This window comes from Ischnura elegans, chromosome 3, assembly GCF_921293095.1.
Source record: "Ischnura elegans chromosome 3, ioIscEleg1.1, whole genome shotgun sequence".
NCBI lineage: Eukaryota > Metazoa > Arthropoda > Insecta > Odonata > Coenagrionidae > Ischnura > Ischnura elegans.
The window spans coordinates 92,483,304-92,503,631 of record NC_060248.1 but is presented as its reverse complement, the minus strand read 5'-3'; the positions used below and the strand labels follow the sequence as shown (position 1 = coordinate 92,503,631).

General features: G+C 39.6%; 1 protein-coding gene across 1 annotated transcript in view; it reads left to right on the top strand.

Annotated features, from left to right (window-relative positions):
- Positions 1-20,328, top strand: part of LOC124156142 (cytospin-A-like) — a 526,115-nt gene that overhangs the window by 399,684 nt on the left and 106,103 nt on the right. Inside the window, exon 7 of the mRNA XM_046530489.1 lies at positions 580-663. Coding sequence (XP_046386445.1) covers positions 580-663 — 84 coding nt within the window. The remainder of the gene's footprint in view (positions 1-579; positions 664-20,328) is intronic.

The following is a 20,328-nucleotide window of genomic DNA, read 5'->3' as shown; positions in this document are numbered from 1 at the left end:
ATATTTTCTTTAAACTTTTCTGCTATTATGCCAGTATTCATGCGTTAAATCACAAAAAGAACCTAAAATTATGGATTTATACCCACTGTCTCCATATTACTGTTGCCGTTTTTATGAGTGCATTACGAATTAATTATGTTCTTATTACTCGCTTTTTATTGTAAAGTGGTGATTTCAATTTTATTAGTTCCTTTAATTCGTTTTCACCTTACAATATCCCCTGGTCGAAACATGTCGATAGTTTTAGATGTTAAGTTCAGTTTGAATGATGCACCAGTTGTAAATCCCTCCAAAACTAGATGTTTCGTTAAATAAGGTGTCTTTAAATGATGTTGATGGATATTTCATTACTTGTATATTGATTTCCTTCATGGTGAGTTTTCACATTTACATTTTTTTGTCCCTTGGAGTTTCCTTCAACAATGCTTTCCCCACATGAGTAAATGTGAACGGAAATCATCTGTGTTCTCATTATTCTTGTCACGAGGAATCTCTTTTATGTTTAGCATGTACTTTGTTGTTTCATAATTTCTGCATTTAAGGCTTTTTCCGCTAATGCTTATTTTTATTATTTTCCAGGTAAGCAGCCATGGTCATGTTCCCGCACAACCCAACCCTGACCATCGTGAGCCTGTGTTCTTCCTTCGAGATTTCACCTTGGAGGCAAGCGAAATTTATTCTTCCTATTTTGACCTTAATTGTGCTATTTCTGCGAGATCCCTCGACAATACTTCGCGACAATCATTACATGCTTCCTTCTCACGATTTTCCTCCTGTGTCCGGGATATTGTTCTTTATGGACAGGTTACCTCGCGGTGATTATAAGTTTTAATGTATGCTGGTTTAATATTTGTTCGGAATGATACTTCTTCAACCGTAGAACTTAAAAATTGTTTATACCTAGTAATCGTCGCTAATGTTACAGGTATTCCATCAATCACAATCGTCATTTAGCTCTTTCTTGTGGTTATGATAGGCTGTCAAAAATGCTGCATATTTACATCGTGTAAACATGGATTCATTAGATGTTAGTAATAAAAATGAAAAATTCCTTTGTGTTAGAAGAAGAGAAACTGATTTGGTAGAAGCAGAATACAAATATATGTACTAATCCTACTAGCAACCTTCACACTATGAGGCCATTGCAAGCCAAAACGTCGTTCTCTCTGAATATGTGCTCTGATATCTATTCCTTGCATGATTTCATGCTTGTTTTAGCTTCAGTCGTAATGGAAAATTTTTTAAAATCACTTAAAAGAATTTATAGCTCGTGTTCATTGTTTGATACAGATCGCTATCATGGTTAGCTTTATACTCGCACCTGCGTCTTCAGATTCTCACACTCTCTCTGCGTGGTGTTTCACATTACTTCGCTGTATCTTCTCACAAAACGCTTTCGGTAGTGAATTCTCAGGCCCTTGGCAATTGTGATAGTGGATCCTTATTCCCATGGAAGCGGAATGTGCTCTGGTTTCTACGGAGCCTTCTGAACATTAGGGTCAACCGCAAGTTAGCATACGGAGAGCCATTTCTTCGGCACTCTTCCAGATTTCGCTGCGAACAAACTCTCGTTAAAAAGGAGTGGAGGCGTTTGTGCCGTTGATGTTGACCCTTTCATCGCGATGGCGCCATTGGCATGCTTGTGGGGTCGTCAGCCTTCCTCCCGGACACATATAATGACTGACCTATTGAACCGTGTCGCGGCGCCAGTAGGCTCTTTGAGACTGGAAAATCCCTATCCTGAGTCTAGTTCTCACGACCTTTCAACCATTTTAACCGTTAAGCCATGCGCACTGTTACGTTGTTTTGCACACGCGCCTAAGTTTTTTTTCCTATAATTTTGGATTGGCGTGGAAGTTTCGGTGTGGCTAAGTTTGATTGATGAGTTTTATTATATTTTATGGCGTGGGTTTCCTCATGGATGTAAATCAGAATCATTATGCAGGCGTTAAAAGATAAGCTGATAGGAAAATTGAGTGGAGAGCTGCGTCAGACCAATCTTCGGATTAATAACTGTTGACGATGAGGTTTCCTAGGATTATAGATCTACTTTTGATTGCCAGAAGAAGAAATTTTCTATCGCTTTACGTGCCAAAAAAATAATGGCATATTGCTAAATTGAATCTCAGTCATATCGATTTTTGTTTTTTTTTTCTCTTTGTCGTTTTGTTTTTTTCTGGAACACATAAAATGAATAAATTTCTTCCAGCATAAATGTTTCAACTCGACTAAGCCCCGAAAATCGAAAGTATTTCCTTGTTAGGTTTATTTCGCCAACTGCCATCATTTTTTTAGGCGCGTTAAACAGTTAATGTTTTTTGATTTGGTGACCAGAAGTTGATGATTCCAAATTATTTTTATAGCATGGTCTTAGAAATTCATAGCCTCAGTGAATTAGGCTAAGTTCGCTTTAATTTTATCTAAAATGAATGAGAAAACCGAGGAATAGAGGTGACATAGTGGCTTGTGAATAAGCTGTTGAACTCTCCCATGATTATCTCAGTGAAACCCTAGTGGATTATATCGTCACTATCATGGTTGATTTGAAAGTCCATAAAATTATCATGAGATTGGCTCACCTGGAATAGTGTTGTGAACTGCCCAATTGCTTAAAAAAGCGTAGTTTGTGATTAGATCGAGGTAAATTTTGTTCCTCGTGGTAATTTCGGTGAATCTCCCTCTGTAACCTCTGGAAGAATTCGTTGTTAGACGAGGAACACATAGACAGAATTGGAGCAAACTTTAGGAGGCGTCCATGAATAGGGTGGTTTCCTATTATTTTTTTTATTGCCTAAATCGAAAGATTATTACTCCTGGAGTACGTATTGCACGCTTTTAGATTTTTAAATGACGATATCTATTTTTCGCGATTAAATAGAAAGTGAAAATTTTCAAGCGCGTACCGTAGTCTAGAATCACATTTTGCACTGTTTCTTGTGGAAAAAAATATTACGTGATACTTGTTAATAATTACGTGATAAATATTACCGGATCCCCCCCCCTCTCCCCCACGTGACATTGGGTGACAATCGACTAAACCCTCTCCCCCCCCTTAAACGCCTCATGTAAGGAATGGATGCCGTATATACATTAGCTAGTTTAGTGAAATATAGAGTGACTAAGTTGATGTAACTTTAAAAAATTAATGCCCCTACTCTTTTAGTTGGTAAAATTAAAAATGTCAAAATAGAAAAATAATTACTGTGATGAAGGTGGAAAGTTTTAGAAGTGACTTTCAACTCGTACTTGCGAGGAAGAAGGCAAAAAATATGAAATTCATTAGCGGCACACCTGACCAACTATGCACAATAATTATTAATAATCATCCTCTCACGCCTGTAGCTCCGTGTCTTGCGTCACCGACTTGCCACCAAGTTCTTCGGCACCCTATCGCTCGTGTCCCGCGCTCGCAATACTCGGTAGACTCCTTCCGCTAATTATTCATTCACGGTCGAAGGCGGCACTTCAAAAGGTGGACGGTTTCCTCACTCGACTCGACCGCTATGGGTGCTGTTCCGCGTTTGGCGCCTCGCGTCCAGCAATACGGAGAGGAAGGCGGAAGGCGATCGTCTTTGGCGTTGGCTGATCTAAATGTCCTTGTGAAGAGAAGTTTCGATGGCTGAGTTCTCAGGACACGTATCTCAAAAATAGCAACTTTTTAGGAGAGCAAAAGAAACAATTTATGTTATAAATTAAAAATTCCAAAATTCATAAAACTGAAAAAGAAGCATACATTTGCAAACAAAGAGTTGTTTTTTGCTTGAATTTTATTTTTTAAATGTCATTACTCTTTGATTAGTGTACCTGTCTCAAACCGGCCAAATTTTGATGTGCGTGGTGTTAGAACTTAGCCATCGATTTGCTGTCTGGCGTTGTCACCCATACAGCTCTTGGGTCATGCAGTCGTTCTCCTTCCGAAACTGAATTTGTAATTCGGGAGAGCCGACGAACGAATTTTCTCAGAAAAATTGGAAATTTTCCTTTGTGTTTATCGTAGGTGAGTTTGCGTTTTATTTGCAGTTTTCTCAAGAGAACGCTTTTCTCCCGCTCGACCGATACTTTTTTCTCAACTTAGTACTCGTTTAAAACTGACGATGATATATATTTATGATATTTATAGATATTTATGACTGATGATACTATATTGAAAATTTAGGGGCCATAATGTAGACCCATGTCAACACCCTATATCTTATAATAAAAAATCCCTCAGGTAAACATTGTTGTATTTGTGGTTCAGCCTAATGTTGTGAGTTGTCTTCTAATTGTACCTAGAGCATTCAGAGATTCTAACATAAGTTTTTGGCGAGCAATTCATAGTTAGGGAAGAAAAAATACCCCCAATCCCATAGGAACGATGCGCACTCTTAATATAGCACGCAAGAAATATGGATCTAAGGATAGAACGGCTGTTAAAGTTGTCGAGTTACTGGAGTCGTGTGAGTGATAGCAGTTTAACGTGTTATTTTCCCTCATTTCGCTAGTTTACAGAGACTCTCAGCTTTGAGACAGTTTTAATGCTAGTTAAGTGAAATATAGAGTGTCTAAGTTGATATAACATTCTTTAATATCAATTGATAGTTTTAATTCTATATTTTCGCTTCATTAGGCTCGCATCTGTTTAAAAGGGGCGATTTAAAAATTAAAACCTACAAATATTTTCTCTGAATACACCCTATCTTGAGCCCAATAATATACAATGCATAAATTCTCTCTTTTTGCCTTATTTTATATTCATAAAATATTATTGTTAAATAATATAACAATTCCGTTGTTTTTTGTACATAAATTCATCGGTGTGTATTCAATATTAATATTTTTGCTCATCTGTTGATTATGTTTTTATGCTTTTAAAATATTAGTTCCTTCTTCTTTCTCATTGTGAAGTACGTATCAAGACTCCCCTGTCTCATTTATTCTGGTTAGCTTCTTCCATTCTCCATGTTTTAAATTTCCCCAGCGTTCCATTTTATGGATGAAATAAATTATTCACGGCGCCGGTACCCATCACCTGACGAGTCTACAAGGCCAGCATGTTAAAAATAACTAGCCTCGACCGTAAACGAATGCTTTTTTTCCCGATTCGGAGTGCGTTAACCTTCCCTAATATAAGCAGTTCCGTTGACCATATTCGGTATTGCCTTGTATTTCTTAGCTGCGTTACGATCGTAACTTTATGGGTTGGTGATTGCTTCCCTCAAATCTATGGTCGCGAATTAAATGGAGTCCAGGAAGATCAAAATTTACTCATTATGGGTTGATTTCCTTAAACTAGGTTGTTCAACCCATTTTTGGGGCAATTAACATATAAATTACGTTTCTTGAATCATCGTGAAGAAATGGTTCTAATTGGCGAATAATTTTGGACATGCAATGTTCTCGATTTTAGTGTTACCCTTCGGCCGCAAGTAGAACCCACTTTCTCCATGCCAGTGTTTCGGGATTTCGGTTCTCAAATTTAATCCTCGTGCAGTCTGTTCTTTCTCTACATTAGGACTTATTTCAAATCGCATTCAATGTCGTTGCTAAGTGTTATCCAGCCCTTAAGTAGGTACATTGGGTCGAAAATGTACGCCATAGTGCATTACACCCACCCTGGACGCCTATATCAGGTGCTAATATTGGTAAGGAACTCATCCTATTGTAAATCTTATTAAAGTACCGCATATTGTACGTGGCCTTATGGATGCGCTCCCAGCCAGAGTCGAGCTGTTCCGTATCTTCCGTATATTGTTTTATCTGTGCCAGTCATCTGTGTAGAATTTTTTCTTACTTTTTCTATTTCAATGGCCTCTCGAATGAAGCGAGGAAAACAAAACCTTTCCCTTGGTATATAATTGTAAATGGAACACTAGGTCGCTTCCCCAGTCAGATCTCACCGGTGTGAAAATTGGAAAGGGGCGACGACTGTTTATGTTGCCGATGTCATTTTTATTTGTATGCTGATTGAATATTTGTTCGGAATGATGCGTGTAAAACTGGAGACCTAAGCAATTGTTTATACCTATTTAATTCTGCTCATTTTTCAGGTTATCCATCGATCACAATCGTCTTTTTAGCTCTTTCTCGTGATATTTGCTAGGCTGTGAAAATGTTGCATATTTATATCGTGTAAAAATTGGTTTATGAGATGTTAGTAATAATAATGAACCATTCCTTTTATATGGAATAGAAGAAACTTATTTGATTGAATCAGAATAAAAATATATGTTATCTCTTATCGCCTTAGGCTCAACTTTGTGGAAGTTCATTTTATTATTAAAAATGTGTACTCATCCTACCGGCAAGCCTCACTCAATGAGGCCAAAATGATCCCATGCTGTCGGTTATCGTAGCGTTGGGTGTGGACTCGTGAGCAGTCTGAGGCGAGCGTGGAGAATCCCTCGCTCGCTCTTGATTCGTGTCCAGCGCACGTTCGGACGGCGACAACGCGGCGTGCCTCGGAAGTCGTCCTCGGAATCCTTGATCACCGAGACGTAGGAGCCGTGACCGCGAAGCCTCATTCAAGGGTGTCCGCGCGGAACAACTCAACGGCGCAGCGGTTTTCATTTGTTATTCCGTGTCTCATACCGCTTAAAATTGCCGCCTTTCATGGCCTGGGCTTGTTTTGGATCAATGTTAACTCGTGTTCAACCATTATTGGAGGGAGTCGTACCCAGCTGACACGCTGTAAGTAGGTACCCGCGTTATTAGCGTCGTGAAAAATAAGTTCGTTCACCTAAGGCAGTACTCCCTCAGCAATCCGGCACTTCTCCGGCCCTGCCAGTTACCCGGCGTTTTAATAAAGGCAGCTACCTAGCGGGTAGCTCGGTAATTTCGAGTAGTCTACTTTGCTGGTGATCCTAGTCCAACTCAGAAAAAGGGAAGTAGTGCTTACTGATAGAGGAGCCTACACTTCAATGGAAAAATGTGGACTATTTATACGATATATTACAGTACTGTAATGTAAGTTTAATCATTCTTTATTGTAGTTTTACTTTACGTTTACACTTCAACTGTGTGCATGTACTAATGTAGTGTACATTACAATAAATGCTAAACTTGCATGCATGCCATAAAACAGCTTCTGCCGTTTAATTGTATCATTATTAGTTATTTCCAGAGACCACTATATTTTACTTATAATTTCGATAAAATTTTTGAGATCTGTTGTTTCTGAGTGAATGGCAATGATGGGAGGATCTACATATTCACACTACTCCGCAATCCGAGCGTGTGGTTGGACGCACCCTTTGGGCAAAGTATCAACAACATCCCAGATATATAAGGTTTCGTAAAGCCGGTAGCGCTCCTGCCATTATGTACCACCGCATTCGTGCATGCGTTACAATTTTACATGTCGTCTCATGATCCGTATCCTTAGTTTGTATTTGTCTAAATTAAATTTTTGCGACTGAGTGTTAAGTAACTCTACCAGCAAGATTATCTGTTGGGATACACTTAAAGCTCGAGTACTAGTTTTTCTGTGAACTATAAAATGAGAATAAGTAGAATATTATTTATTATTATGCAAAAAAACGGAGATGCATGTAGAAGCAAATTTAAGGATTAAGCTTCTGTTCACGTGAAAGGTCTTCAAATGTATTGAATTGAATACCCGCAATTTTCCACGATTATGAAATCTATTGCAACCCAGATTTCAAGGTGAAGATGATTTAGAAACATCATGTTGAAGATGATGTAGTACCTTACATTGAAACTTGGTGGTAATAAATATCATAGTCGTGAAAAATTGCTATTATTTGTTTACATATGGAAACATTCCACTTCATCACCCTTGAATCTTCAAATGTAGTAACAGTTAATGAAGGGACTCGGCTGTGAAGGCTAAACCTTGCCTGTCTACTTTCATGTAAACTTATACGTACATTAATGGTTGAATATCCCCTAATAAAATACTATTGGCCTTGATTTCCTAGTTTCCCTCGTAATTCTTTGGCGTGTATCAGTGTGCAAGGCAACGAAAAAAGCAGAGCTTATCTGAATATGAAAATCCTATCTCTCCCCTTGGCTTTCTATCTCTTCCTCATGTCGGCAACGTGCGCTACTCCATGAATCACACGGAGCATGACCCGCGTTTGTAGTGTGGCTCGAATTCGCAGATTAGGTTTCTCGAATATCTCCCTCGCTGCGTGGAGCTTGAAATCCCAGCCGGACTAAGGATACGCGAAGAGGGAACCTGGACAGATGTTGTCGCGCTCCACGCGTAACAAATGGCGTCGCATCGCGAGGTAATGAATCTTTAAGCTCTGTATTCACGTGCCTTGCGACTCATTACGGCGACTTCGTTATATACCGTGTGGTTATTGTCTCGGAATCCGACGCTATAATCCTCGCCGAGAATGCTTGAATACGTGCTGTGTGGCTTACTTTGCACATTAACGATACGAAAACTAGTCATTCGTCCACTTACGTGGATATTCTTCTTAGTTTTCATGGCCACGAGCCTTTCTTTTAAGATTTTACGGAAATAACGTCTCATCTAAGACCTTGAGAATGAAATCAAAATTACGATGGAGTGGAAGGAGTTATCGTGCAAGAAATACTCGATGTGGGATTGGACATTCTCTTTTTCGAATCTCTCAATGTTTTATGTTGATGAGATAATACGCATATATCACCTATCACGTCGTGGAATAACTGCGGATAACGAGTAAGAATTTCGCGTCGACTCGCAGATTGATGAATGTGGGTTTTCGATTAAATCCTTTCCAACTTCCTCGTCACTATGGGAAGCTTAAATTTTGCAGCGAAGTTATAAAATTCTTTACTGGGAAATAGTTGAGTGTTTAAACGGAATTATTTATTTTTTTATTCAAGGTCTCTGTTCGATGGTAGAAAGGTTTCCCGATGATGAATTCCTTAGAGACGTTGGCAGCTGCTGATCAGATGTTTCCATGTATCGATCACTTGAATTGGTAGAGGAAATAATGAAATTATTAACAACTGTAGCCTTCCAACATTCCTTAAGTAAATCGTCGAAGTTCGAGATTTTCCAGGGAAAGTAATAGTGTTTCTACCCCACGCTGAATTCGTGAAATTCATACGCCTGTGGATTAGTCGGGGATGAGCCCTATCTTCACCAACCCCTCGGTAGAACCACCGAATGAAAAAAACATTGACCAAAAAAATGAAAATAAACTATTTTCCTCATATTTATTTTTGCATTAGTTTATGTGCTGACAGAAGGATCATCCAACCGAAAAAAGTAAAGGTTAAAACACTCGAGTTTTGCCAATTTTTTCCCTGCCTGTAGAATGAACCATTTCTCGTTTAGGGCCTCAAGTCATCGATAGACGTGTGACGATATATTGAGCCATTTTATTCGCTCCTTTTGGAGTTAGAGAATCGACTTTTTCACGTAGAAATCGTTTGTAGGTGCTACAAATTACTTCATGATTTATGGGAAATGAAAATTCATTAAATTCACTTTGTATTTACTTTCCTCTTCAATGCTTTATTCCTATCCTTGTTAACGACAACATTATGGCATTAACAATGTCTTCATTTTACCTTTAAAATGACGTAAGTAATATCGAATTTAGTCTACGTGTCTGTTATCATCATTAGTCAACAATCCTAAGATTGGTTTGACGCAGCTTTCCATTCCTCTCTCCTATCTGCTAGCCTTTTCACAGCGACGTAGTTCTTCTCTTTTTCATCCTTTATAACCTGTCCTATGTAACACATTCGGGGCCGTCCCTTGCCCTTCTTCCCTTCCACCTGTCCTACGATTGTCTACATCAGGCCATCATACCTCACAGTGTGGCCAACTAAGTTGTCCCGTCCTCTCCTTATGGTTTTTAGGAGACTTCTCTTTTCTCCCACTCTTCTTAGCACTTCCTCGTTTCTTACACGGTCGATCAATTTTATCTTCACCATTCTTCGGTAGCGCCACATGTCCTCTACGTGTCTGCATATGTGTTGTATTGAATTGCTTTTCATTGGGGTACCATATTATTATTATTAAAGTATTCTACCGATTAAAGTAGGTTTCCATGGAGTGCTTAAGAAGAATTCCAGGAGCCTCCGGTTCCATAATGCACCTCCCTCTTCAATTCACAATAAGACCTACTCCGTTTCATTCTGTCTAAAAATTCTATTCTTCTCCTTCCTCTCCCTCGTTTACATTTCCGTGACATTCTTCGCTCTAACAGTTTTCAATATCCCCTCCTCGCTAAGTACTCGCTCCATCCATACCTTCTGTCTCCTCCGTATCTCATGTAAAAGCTGCCTCTCCTCACCCACCATGTCCAGCACTTCGTCGTTCCTCCTCCTTTCCGTCCACTTCACCTTCTCTATTCTTCGCCATACCCACCCCTCGTATGCCTCCAGTCTTCTCTCGTCCTCCTTCCTAAGTGTCCACGTTTCTGCACCGTAAAGAGCTACACTCCAGATCAGACTCTTCACTAACCTTTTCTTTAAATTCTTACATAGCGAACCTTTCAGAAGCTCCTTCCCGTTCATGAACGCCTCCTTTGCTAATGCAATTCTCTTCCTAATGTCCTTACTACTGTAACCGTTTCCCTATAGCATACTGCCTAAATAGTTGAAAGCAAGCAATATAGAAATTATTATAATTGTCTCCATAGCGGAAATTAAAAATTACTCTTCGTTATAGTCCACTGACTTGATTGGCTCGTTACGTACTCGGTTTCCAGCGCAGAATTAGTTTGGTGTCGATGGCGTGGTTTTATTTCGTCTTGTGTTGGGTATCCCGCCCCGAGGCGAAGGCGTCCTCGTGATGAGAGCGGGTCGGCGTGTGGGCGGGGAGGCCCTTCCTTGTTTCCCCGCATTGGTAATGCGGCGCGATGCCCTCCGGGCCCAACATCTGTTTCTTAGCCTCCCATCTGTGCCATGAGGACCGCATTCTCTCCTCGCCGCTCGTGACTTGGCGTCATAATCGCAGCACACTTCTGTTGTGCAACCCACCCATGCGGCTCGGAGGCATCCCGTACCCGTTTCCACCGCCAACGAATACATGCGCCCATGCGCTGCTCTGCTGTTGACGACATGAGCGACTCACAGTGAAAATCAAAAACGGTGGCCAAAATCTCAGTATTCGACTTTTTTCTGTCGAGCTTAGAATAGTATGTTATTATTATAGAGTATGCTGGCACTCCAAATATGTCGGTCTCGGTGGCGCCTAGGTAAAGTCCCCTACTGCTTACCTATAGGTCGCGGGTTCGAACCCCGCCTGGGTGGTTTGACCGTCATCCAGAGCATGGATGTAGGTGATTGTCAAACAAGTTAATTGTAAAAGAGGACTTTCTAGTTCTAAATTCATTGGTTAAATAAAGATGACATCATTATTAATATTATTGTTAAAATTTAGCTATTGATTTATATTCGGCTTCGTACTGTATATTGTAAATTTACTTTTAAAAATATCAAAAACATGCAACCTCAAATGGGTTTTTTTAATCGAAAAATCTCGGTAGTACATGAGATAATGGGTATCAACATTTTACCGTCTCGACGGAGCGAAACTGTTTCTTTGTGTGTCTGATGCTCAAATAATTAGACAATCAGAAATATGGCCTAGCATATTTTGTAAGTGTTTCCAGGATTGACAATCGCCCCTAATGCTTATTGATAAGATGCTCGATCGACAATTATTTTTAAAGAACTGCATTAATTGTCATGGAAGTAATCAAATTCCGCCTCTTAACGTATCTGTGTGTGTTCAAAGTATACCGGAACTAGCCGCGGTGATAACTTTTACGGGAGTCACCCGCAATTCGCGAGTCTTTCGCACGATTGTGCATTGCGGGTGATCCCGTAAAAGTTATCACCGCGGCTAGTTCCGGTATACTTTGAACTAGTCTAGAGCGAACACCTCTTTGTGTTCTATGTCCGGGCCTGCTCTCCGGCTGTGCGCACGATTTGGACTGCTTGTTGCATCATATGCTCTGCAGTCCAGCAACATCTTGTCCGGTAGTGTCCGAAAATATCCACAGGGAAGAATGACGCCTCGGTAGCTTAACTGGCTAAAGCACTCGGGGGATCCGGGTTCGAATCCCGGTCAAGGCGAATGATTTTTTTCTCTGTGGATCTTTCGTATCTATGTGATGTTGAAGGAAACATTTCTCGCAATTAGGACTACATTTGGTCGTGATAGTTCTTGGAATTTGACCTTTGGAATACCATTTTACTCTTGAGTGATGAAGTTTTTGCGTCCACTGCCTTTCGCAGTGACATGCATTGGGTGTCGCCGATTGACACTTTCCTCTCTCACCTCGTACACTCTTTGAAATGCCGACCGCGACTAATAAATCCTTCCGCCAGAAGTGACCGTCCGTCGAAAGCGGTTGCGTAGTGTAGTTCCGCGCTCGGTGTCCTTTCCCGGTATTGCGTGTATATTGCGTTTCTCGACTCGCTTAAAATGCGACGAACGAAAGCAGTGGGGTAGTCAGAAATTTTATTCGGGTGGGGTACAAAACTTGGGGTGAAAATTTTGGAAAAACAAGCAATTTTGGTACCAAGCAGAGGGGGTTTGAAACTAATTTTAGCACTTTTCATAATCGAAAAAACTTCATTTATCAAAGAAATCTTTTGTTAATTCATTTTGTTTTCTTTTATGAAGCAAAGTAATTGTTTTTTTTATATTTCGGGGGGCTCCAGACCCCCTCTCTCCCCATCTCCCCCCTCGTTACGCCAATGAACTAAAACTTTGCACGTATGGTGGAAACCGAAATCAGTGGTGTGAATCAATGGGCGGTTGGTTACTAATTTTTACATCTTAATCGCATTATATAATAAGTTGACGTTGTGCTTACCTTACATTTAAGTTTCAACTCGTATAGGGCTACGGCTTGCGCAGATACTGATACATATATAATTAGTATGCAGACGTAAATCAAGCCATCACCTCGAGAGCAATAGGGTTTTATGGCTTTGGTTGAGAAGATGCACGCTCAATGACTCAGTGTGAAGGCTTTTTTCATAGGGTGATAGTGGAGCTTAAAGTGATTTTAAGTGTGCTCCTCTAAGTCGCGATTTACCCACGATATGAATTTTTTATATGTATCACGGAGAAATCCTAAGGAATAGCATGAGACTTGAAGTGAAGAAATTGAAGGTTAGTGTATAGGGGTCCGTTTGAGAAATACAGGAAGCCTTTTCTTTCCTCGCTTATTTAGTCTCAGGTGATTAGACGTCAGTGTATTGCTTGCATCCCAATTTTAATAGGTATTTCGGCTATTACTCACTATTCGAGTGAGTTAAACGTGTGCCATTCATGGTACGTATAGGAGATTAATGAAAGGGAATGGCTTTTCTCTGAAAACTTGCGTACATCGATTCCCTCCTGTTACTTGAGCTACGCGTATATTGTCGTACCCCTCCTGCTTTTAATGGGCGTCTACCGTCGTTGACCGAGCGATTAATTGGATTCGCTTCGATGATTTTTTTCAGCTCTTTAGCGCCTCATCCATGAAAATTCAAGTTTTTGGTTCTTGCATACTGGAAACTCAAAACTGGAATTTAATGCTCGGTTGGTGTAAATGATGAAGGGTTTGGTGTAAGAGGTTCGTTTCTGGCGGATATCGGGTGTGAATCCCTCGTGGTTTGGTGCACCTCTTCAGTGGTGTCATGGTGACGGAACGCGGCACTGGTTAACAAAAGACATAATAGTCAAATAACACTTTTATCGATTTTGCTGCCTAAAAATTTATAATTTATACATTCTTAACCAAAACAAAAAATGTTAGTAATAAAATTAAATAATTACTTGTAATAAAAACAACACACAGAGTAATATTTCACCTCAAAAGAAAGTTAAGGAAAGTGCGTTCCGGTACTTCTAATTTTACCATGACGTCACTGCACCTCTTATCATCATAAGAACCCTAATGATTCATTAGACGTGCGTAAAAAATAATCGTGCCTCTACTTCCAATTATACTCAGATGCAGGTATTTTAATGCTAATATGCCGGAGGGTGTCATTTTACTTTCACTTAACACTGTTTGCACAAATGCCACTTAGCCACCCATTAATGTTAGCTAAAGAGAGAATATATCACGGATTCCTATAATTTTTAGTGCCTAGCAACACCACTGAGTGGTAGATATGCCCTCACGTTTTTTTCTAAATAAATTCATAATTACCTAAAATGCCTGATGGTGTCATTTTGACACCCGGTAAATGCTATCGCTAATACATGCGTTTTTTGTGTTCGTTAGCGATTGGATAATTGTCAAGCAATAGTTTCCATAATTCTCATCGCGTTTATTTTTTTTATTATTCTCATTCCCATTTTTAAAAGGGTCAATTCGGAGCACACTGCAGTAAAAAGTTTTTATAAAAATTTGGGACATGCACACTCTTTACTAAATCGCTTTACTCTGGGTAGGTTTCTTTCTAATACTGTGAATCCAATGAGAAGTGGAACGTAATTGTGTTACAAGGATGAAATATACTATATGGGGTCATCTTCGCGGCCAACAAACGATTAATCGCCGCAGTGAAGCATAAATTCCACGCTGATCTTCCCACCCAACCGATGCACTTCGGGATGGTGTGGGCCAAGCGATTCTCAACGGCTCCGGGCCACTCGGTCACGATAGTCCCGCCCCAAATTCAAGGCTATCGCCGAAGTTCACGCGAGAGAGAGAACAAGAGAAACCCTTCCATGATCAAAATTAATCATTGAAGCCTTACAAAACGGATACTCAGGCACGTGCTGTAAAATGGGAGGCCGTCGGGCGGAAGCCTCGCTGAAATTAAGAAAGCCTATCCTACCTTGGTAGCATTTTAGGCTCTTGCCATGGCATTGCAACTGCAGATTTCATGAAGGATTTTCCGGTATGAAACCATGATATGAAATAAGTTTTACAGAGTGATATTTTATTTTTTTAATATTAAATGCCTTCCTTGGGAATTATATTTACAGCTATCGGTTTTTATACGCTCTCTGACTGGATTAGGAATTGGCATATTGAGCGTACCTTTGATAATTTACGCTAAGTATTCGGAAACAATTTTTGGCCTATCCAGCCATATTTTCTGGCCTCCGCCTATGAAAGTGTCTTTGAGCTGAAAAGGGGCTGAGTAATTATCAATTGCTTTCCTATATTGAGTCAGGCTTATTGGAATAGCTCCCGTAGGGGTAACATTATTTTATAAAATTCCGTAGTTTCGTGAATTTACGGGAATCGGGATTATTTTTTTTTCCTTTCTGCCGCATGAGGTATCACCCTTTGAGGCACAAGTTCTTCGATTACAAAGAGGATTGTTGAGTCTCCTTAGTTGGCGTTAATGGCGTTAGACTGGGAAGCATGGTAATCAGTCCCACTCGCATGATTGTAAATGGTCACCATTGGATCTGAGCCATTTTTGGAATGCCGCGTAAATGGTGGGTGTCCCCGCAGTCCTTGACCCATAGTCACTGACTGAGCGACCCATTTGACGTGGTGAATAAAGTGGTGTAGCGAATCGAAGGAAACACGAGTATCAGCAGAGCGTTTATACTTTTTTGGAGCTCTTATTTTTTTACGTTTTTGGCATGCCTCTCTTTTTCATTCCTCTTCTCATCCTATCCACGCTTTTAAGTTCAAAACTTGGTTCATAGGTGCCCCAAGGTCCGAGGTCCAACACGTTACTTCATGTGGCGTATCAAACTTTTATTGTTCTTAGTGTCGATTATTTATATGTATATAAACGGGATATTACACTTTATTAATCAGTATCATTGTACGCTGATTTAAAAACTGTTAACATTTTCAGTGTAATATTCAGGAATGAGAAGATTATTCAAGGGATTTTTCACTCTATTAATTAAGTGATCTTTAAGATACCTTAAGGCCGTTTTACACGCGGCACGGTAAAGCGCAGGTTAGAACGGCATTAATTTCTAAAATGGCGTGGAATTGCGCGAAAGCATGAACGAAATTAGAACAGAGGCTATTTCACCATCTCACGTCCACGCATTCTCGCATGTGTTCTAGCAATTCATCGCTTTACACGACGCATTTTTGACTGCGCCTTCGTGCACACGCCAGATTGGGCAAGCACGTGCCCCGTGTAAAACGGCCTTTAGACTTTTTTGCTTCTCCTTTTGTAATGTATATGCATTTATCCTTCAATTGATCCACTTTTTCCGGAAAATCCACTCTGCCGCGGCGGAAATATTTTAAACGTTAGCACCCTTTAACAAATAAAAATAGACTCGTATCCGCGATTATTGATGCTATTACTCTGAATGCTGGCTGCTTGATTGCGTAATTGTTATTATTATTATTGTATTGAGAGATTAGTTTAATGGAGTTGTGATGTACTTATCATTTACCCTGGTGGGTAGTTAGATAATTTATTTTTATGCTTTTAAAAGGCATTAAATTGTCTTTATTTGTATTGCTATATTTTGTATTGCTCTTCTCAGGTAATCCTTTAGAACGCCATGAACATCTTGTGAATAGAATTGCCGTCATATACGTTCAAATTAATTCATTAGGTGAAAAATGAAAAGGTGTGGAGAACATCTGTAAGGCGTCGCAACCATATTTTACCGTAAACACAATACAAACCTTATGAACACTCATTGTAAAGTTCAAATTCACAGTAAAAATGATAATATTCACCTTCAATCCATGGTGTTGTGATTGTAACAATTTTTCATGGTATTATTCAGAAAAACACGAAATTCTCTCATGTGGAGTTCGATAGCCATTCTTTTTTCTGATGTCATCCGTACCCTTCTCTGTAGAATTCTTACTCTATTAATCAAGTGTCTTAATGAGCCACGTGTGCCAATCTAGTTCGCCGTCTACCTACCGCCGCCCCCGTAATGTGCTCCTTTGCTAGAAAGATTCGTCCTTCGTTATCTTAGTTTTTATTTTGCCGGCTACGACGTATTTTCTTGGAGTCTTAATGATGGGAAGAATATGGAATGATGGTGTATGAAAGACTAATTTTAGAAATACAACACTTTATGATGGAAGGAAATTTGCCTAAATATGGACTCGCTAACCCAAGTGATACATCCACTCGGTGACAAGTTACTCCCTCCGCAACTAGATCGTGTAAAACGTATTTCTACGCCCACTTGACACGTATCCCACGGCAAGAGGTGGAGACAAAGTGGGTGGTGCCCACCTTCCTTCCGGAGATCGTTTGTATCTGCGAATCCCGTACCGCTAATCTGCCTATATATGCACAATTATGCTGCTCGCAAGGAGATGTTGTTATATTTTAAGTGCGAGAAAGATGGGAGCGTGGGCGACGATCGCGAATGTTTTTAATGGATCACCCCGACTCCATGGCGACGCAATCGATCACAAAACATTTCGATAGGGAGAGAGAGAGAGATTTATATTCTCTCCGCGGTTTCTCGTCTCGCTGGTTCTTCCAACCCGTTTCCTTCGGGAGTCAACGGCACGTAAAATATGTCATGGACTCGCTCCGTCCCTTTTTAAATCATCACCCTCTCTCCGTGTGCAAAAGCTACAATTCCTAATTAAGCGCCATGCCGTGCGGGCGCTGTTGACGCCCATAGTTAACAGTGCGGTACGTGGCCGCTTGTTACGATATTGTATTGTTTCTTTTTCATTCATACCAGGGGCTGCAAAGAGGGGGCTACAGGCCATCCCGTCTTAGATTGATTGTTGTTTCCACCTGGGGCGCATATAAATCAGTTTTCAAAAATGTCCGCCACTGTCCAATGATGAAGTGACAGCGATCCATTGTATAGTATTTACGACCGGGAGCACTAGCATTGAAAAGTTAGTGATTTGTTGTATGATATCATCGTGAATTCATATTTCGGTTAACGATCCTAATTATATCTGATGTCTCCGTGGAATTCAGCTCGCTCTGCCCGTCAGCGACGCGAGTGGAGACATTTATAAACCTATTGAAATGCGCGGTGGGTGAAAAACATGTAGAGCCCGACTTGGGAATTGTCTGTTGTAATATTCGTTCATTCACATTTTCGTAGATACGGCTTTCCTTTCTTCACCTCAGCTGAAACTCGCATTTTCACCACGATTTTGCTACTCTACCTGAATAGTGCCCTTATGTTCTAAATACCCGAAGTGAATCTCTGAGGAGCGTGTACTTGAAAAACTGACTCAGTTTTCTGGTGCGTATTCTTTCTGATTTAAATCAAGTGAGGTGCGGGCTCCTAGCATTACGGTATTGCCTACTACATATGTAGAACCATTCTTGTTAATAAAAAGAGGGGTCTCACGCTACGTCTTATATCAATTACTAATTTATTGCTAATTTATTCATCAATATTCTTAAATTTTATGCGAGCGAAATCGAGTTCATCATTATAATGGCCAATTTAAGAATACCGGGACTAGCCACGGTGATGTCATTACGGAGTCACCCGGATACGAACCCGGATCCCCCGATTTCCGGTCGAGTGCTTTAGCCACTTGAGCTACCGAGGCGTCATTCTTCATCCTGGTCAAGGCTAATGATTTTTTTCTGTGTATTATTCGCGTAATTTTAATGGCTTTTATAATGCTCTTAATGTTTGAAAAAAAACCCAAAACTTGGCGGCACGTCAAAATTTACAGTGGAGGTTTTCTGATCCGCTTATATGATTGAACCACGATTCGAGATTCCAGACAAGAGAGACGCTATCTAGCGGCCGAATTCGCAAGTACAGGTTGAGGGATACCCCTATTAGCATTCAGAAGGAGCACGTTGAGATTCAGTGGCGTTGAGCAGTTTTTTGAGATTTAAAATCTTTTTCATTGACTTTAATCTCTATAATTTAATTTTTCATTGTATTAGGGATAATTAATTACATCGTAACATAGTTTTAGCTGAGTTAGTATACCATTTTAAGTTATTAATTAAGCTATTAGTTACGAGGCTCGCGTGTTCCTCTTTTTTAGGAGTTTAATTTATTATTACCTTAATTTTCTGTAGCCTTAGGCGGTTGTTGATTGAAAATTTTAGTAATCTGTATCTTCTTGATAATCTCTCTAGTTTTTAGAATAGCTCATTCAGTTTTAAGGGTCATTGTCATTCTTCTTTAAGTAGGTTAGAATTGTTCTAGTGTACTAGTTTTATTAGATCATTTTTTAAATCATTTAACTGGTTATTTACACGCATTATTAGTTTAAAACGTTTTATAGTTGTTAGCGATAGGTTAGTTACTTAGGTATTCCGGGTTTTGCGTTAGATAGTAGGTATCGCCACTTAGTCTTGAAGTGATTCTGGCAATGGCTAGTGGAGGAACGAAGTTTTCGCCGAGGAAAAACAATTCCAATCGGAATTCTTGTGTCCCTCAGTGCAATTCCAAAGCGAGAACTCACCCTGAACTTCGCTTCAGTCGTTTTCGATCATGTATGCAGGAAACATATAGGAAGATGTAATTTTCCATAGAAAGAAATGCTTTGACTTACATTGGAAACAGATTTGTTGACTTGAGATAAATTAAACTATTTCATAGGGCCTTAAAGTTACATCCCTAACAACCCCATGAGTCCTGTGAAATATTGCATGCTTGCTTATCCTATAATGGAAGGTAATTGTAATGTCAACCATGACCCATTATTACAATAGTTCATGATTAGGAGTTTTTCATAAATGCTTTGCAGTTACACAGTAACCCTTCTGCAATGCCAACCACATCTTATTTGACTCATTGAGAAGACCTATGATTATTACCTGCTGATATTCTTCTCTTACAGTCTAAATCTACCCTTAAATTTTATGCTCCATATGCCTTGCAAGCTCCATAATTATGGCTATCCCAAACATGGTTGCTTAACTTCCTTTCAATTTCTAAGCCTACCATGAACTACAAAATCAAAAGCTCTCCACAAAAATCAAAATTCTTTCATTCACTTGTTAACTTGTTTCATTATGAAGGAGTTCCATCATGTTTAGCCTGACACTACTGTCATCGTTAAAAATCCACATTTCAAAAAGAATTTTCATTTGGGCAACTTTGGGCATACATTAAGGATCCGACCTAGAACCATTACTTTTTTTACATTTATTAATAAAGATGTTCTTACATTCCCCCACAAAATGTATCCAATATACTGATAATCTAAAAATTTACCACCCTATTGATTGCACTGAGAATGTCAAGAAACTTCAAAATTTCTTTAACAATTTACTTACTTGGCGATGTTCTAACCAAATGCCAAATAATTAAGCATGAAAATTTAGCTATTTCCAATGAAGTTAATAGGTATTTTTTCATTTACAAGAAGACCACCATACATTGCAAGTTTAAATATCACTTTTGAAAGCATTGCTGTCTAGCCTATTAGGGGGTTCTTTGAAACATAAGACAACTAAAATTTAAATAAGATACCTTACTTGCCTGTTGGGAACTGAGTCAATCAATTAGAAGGC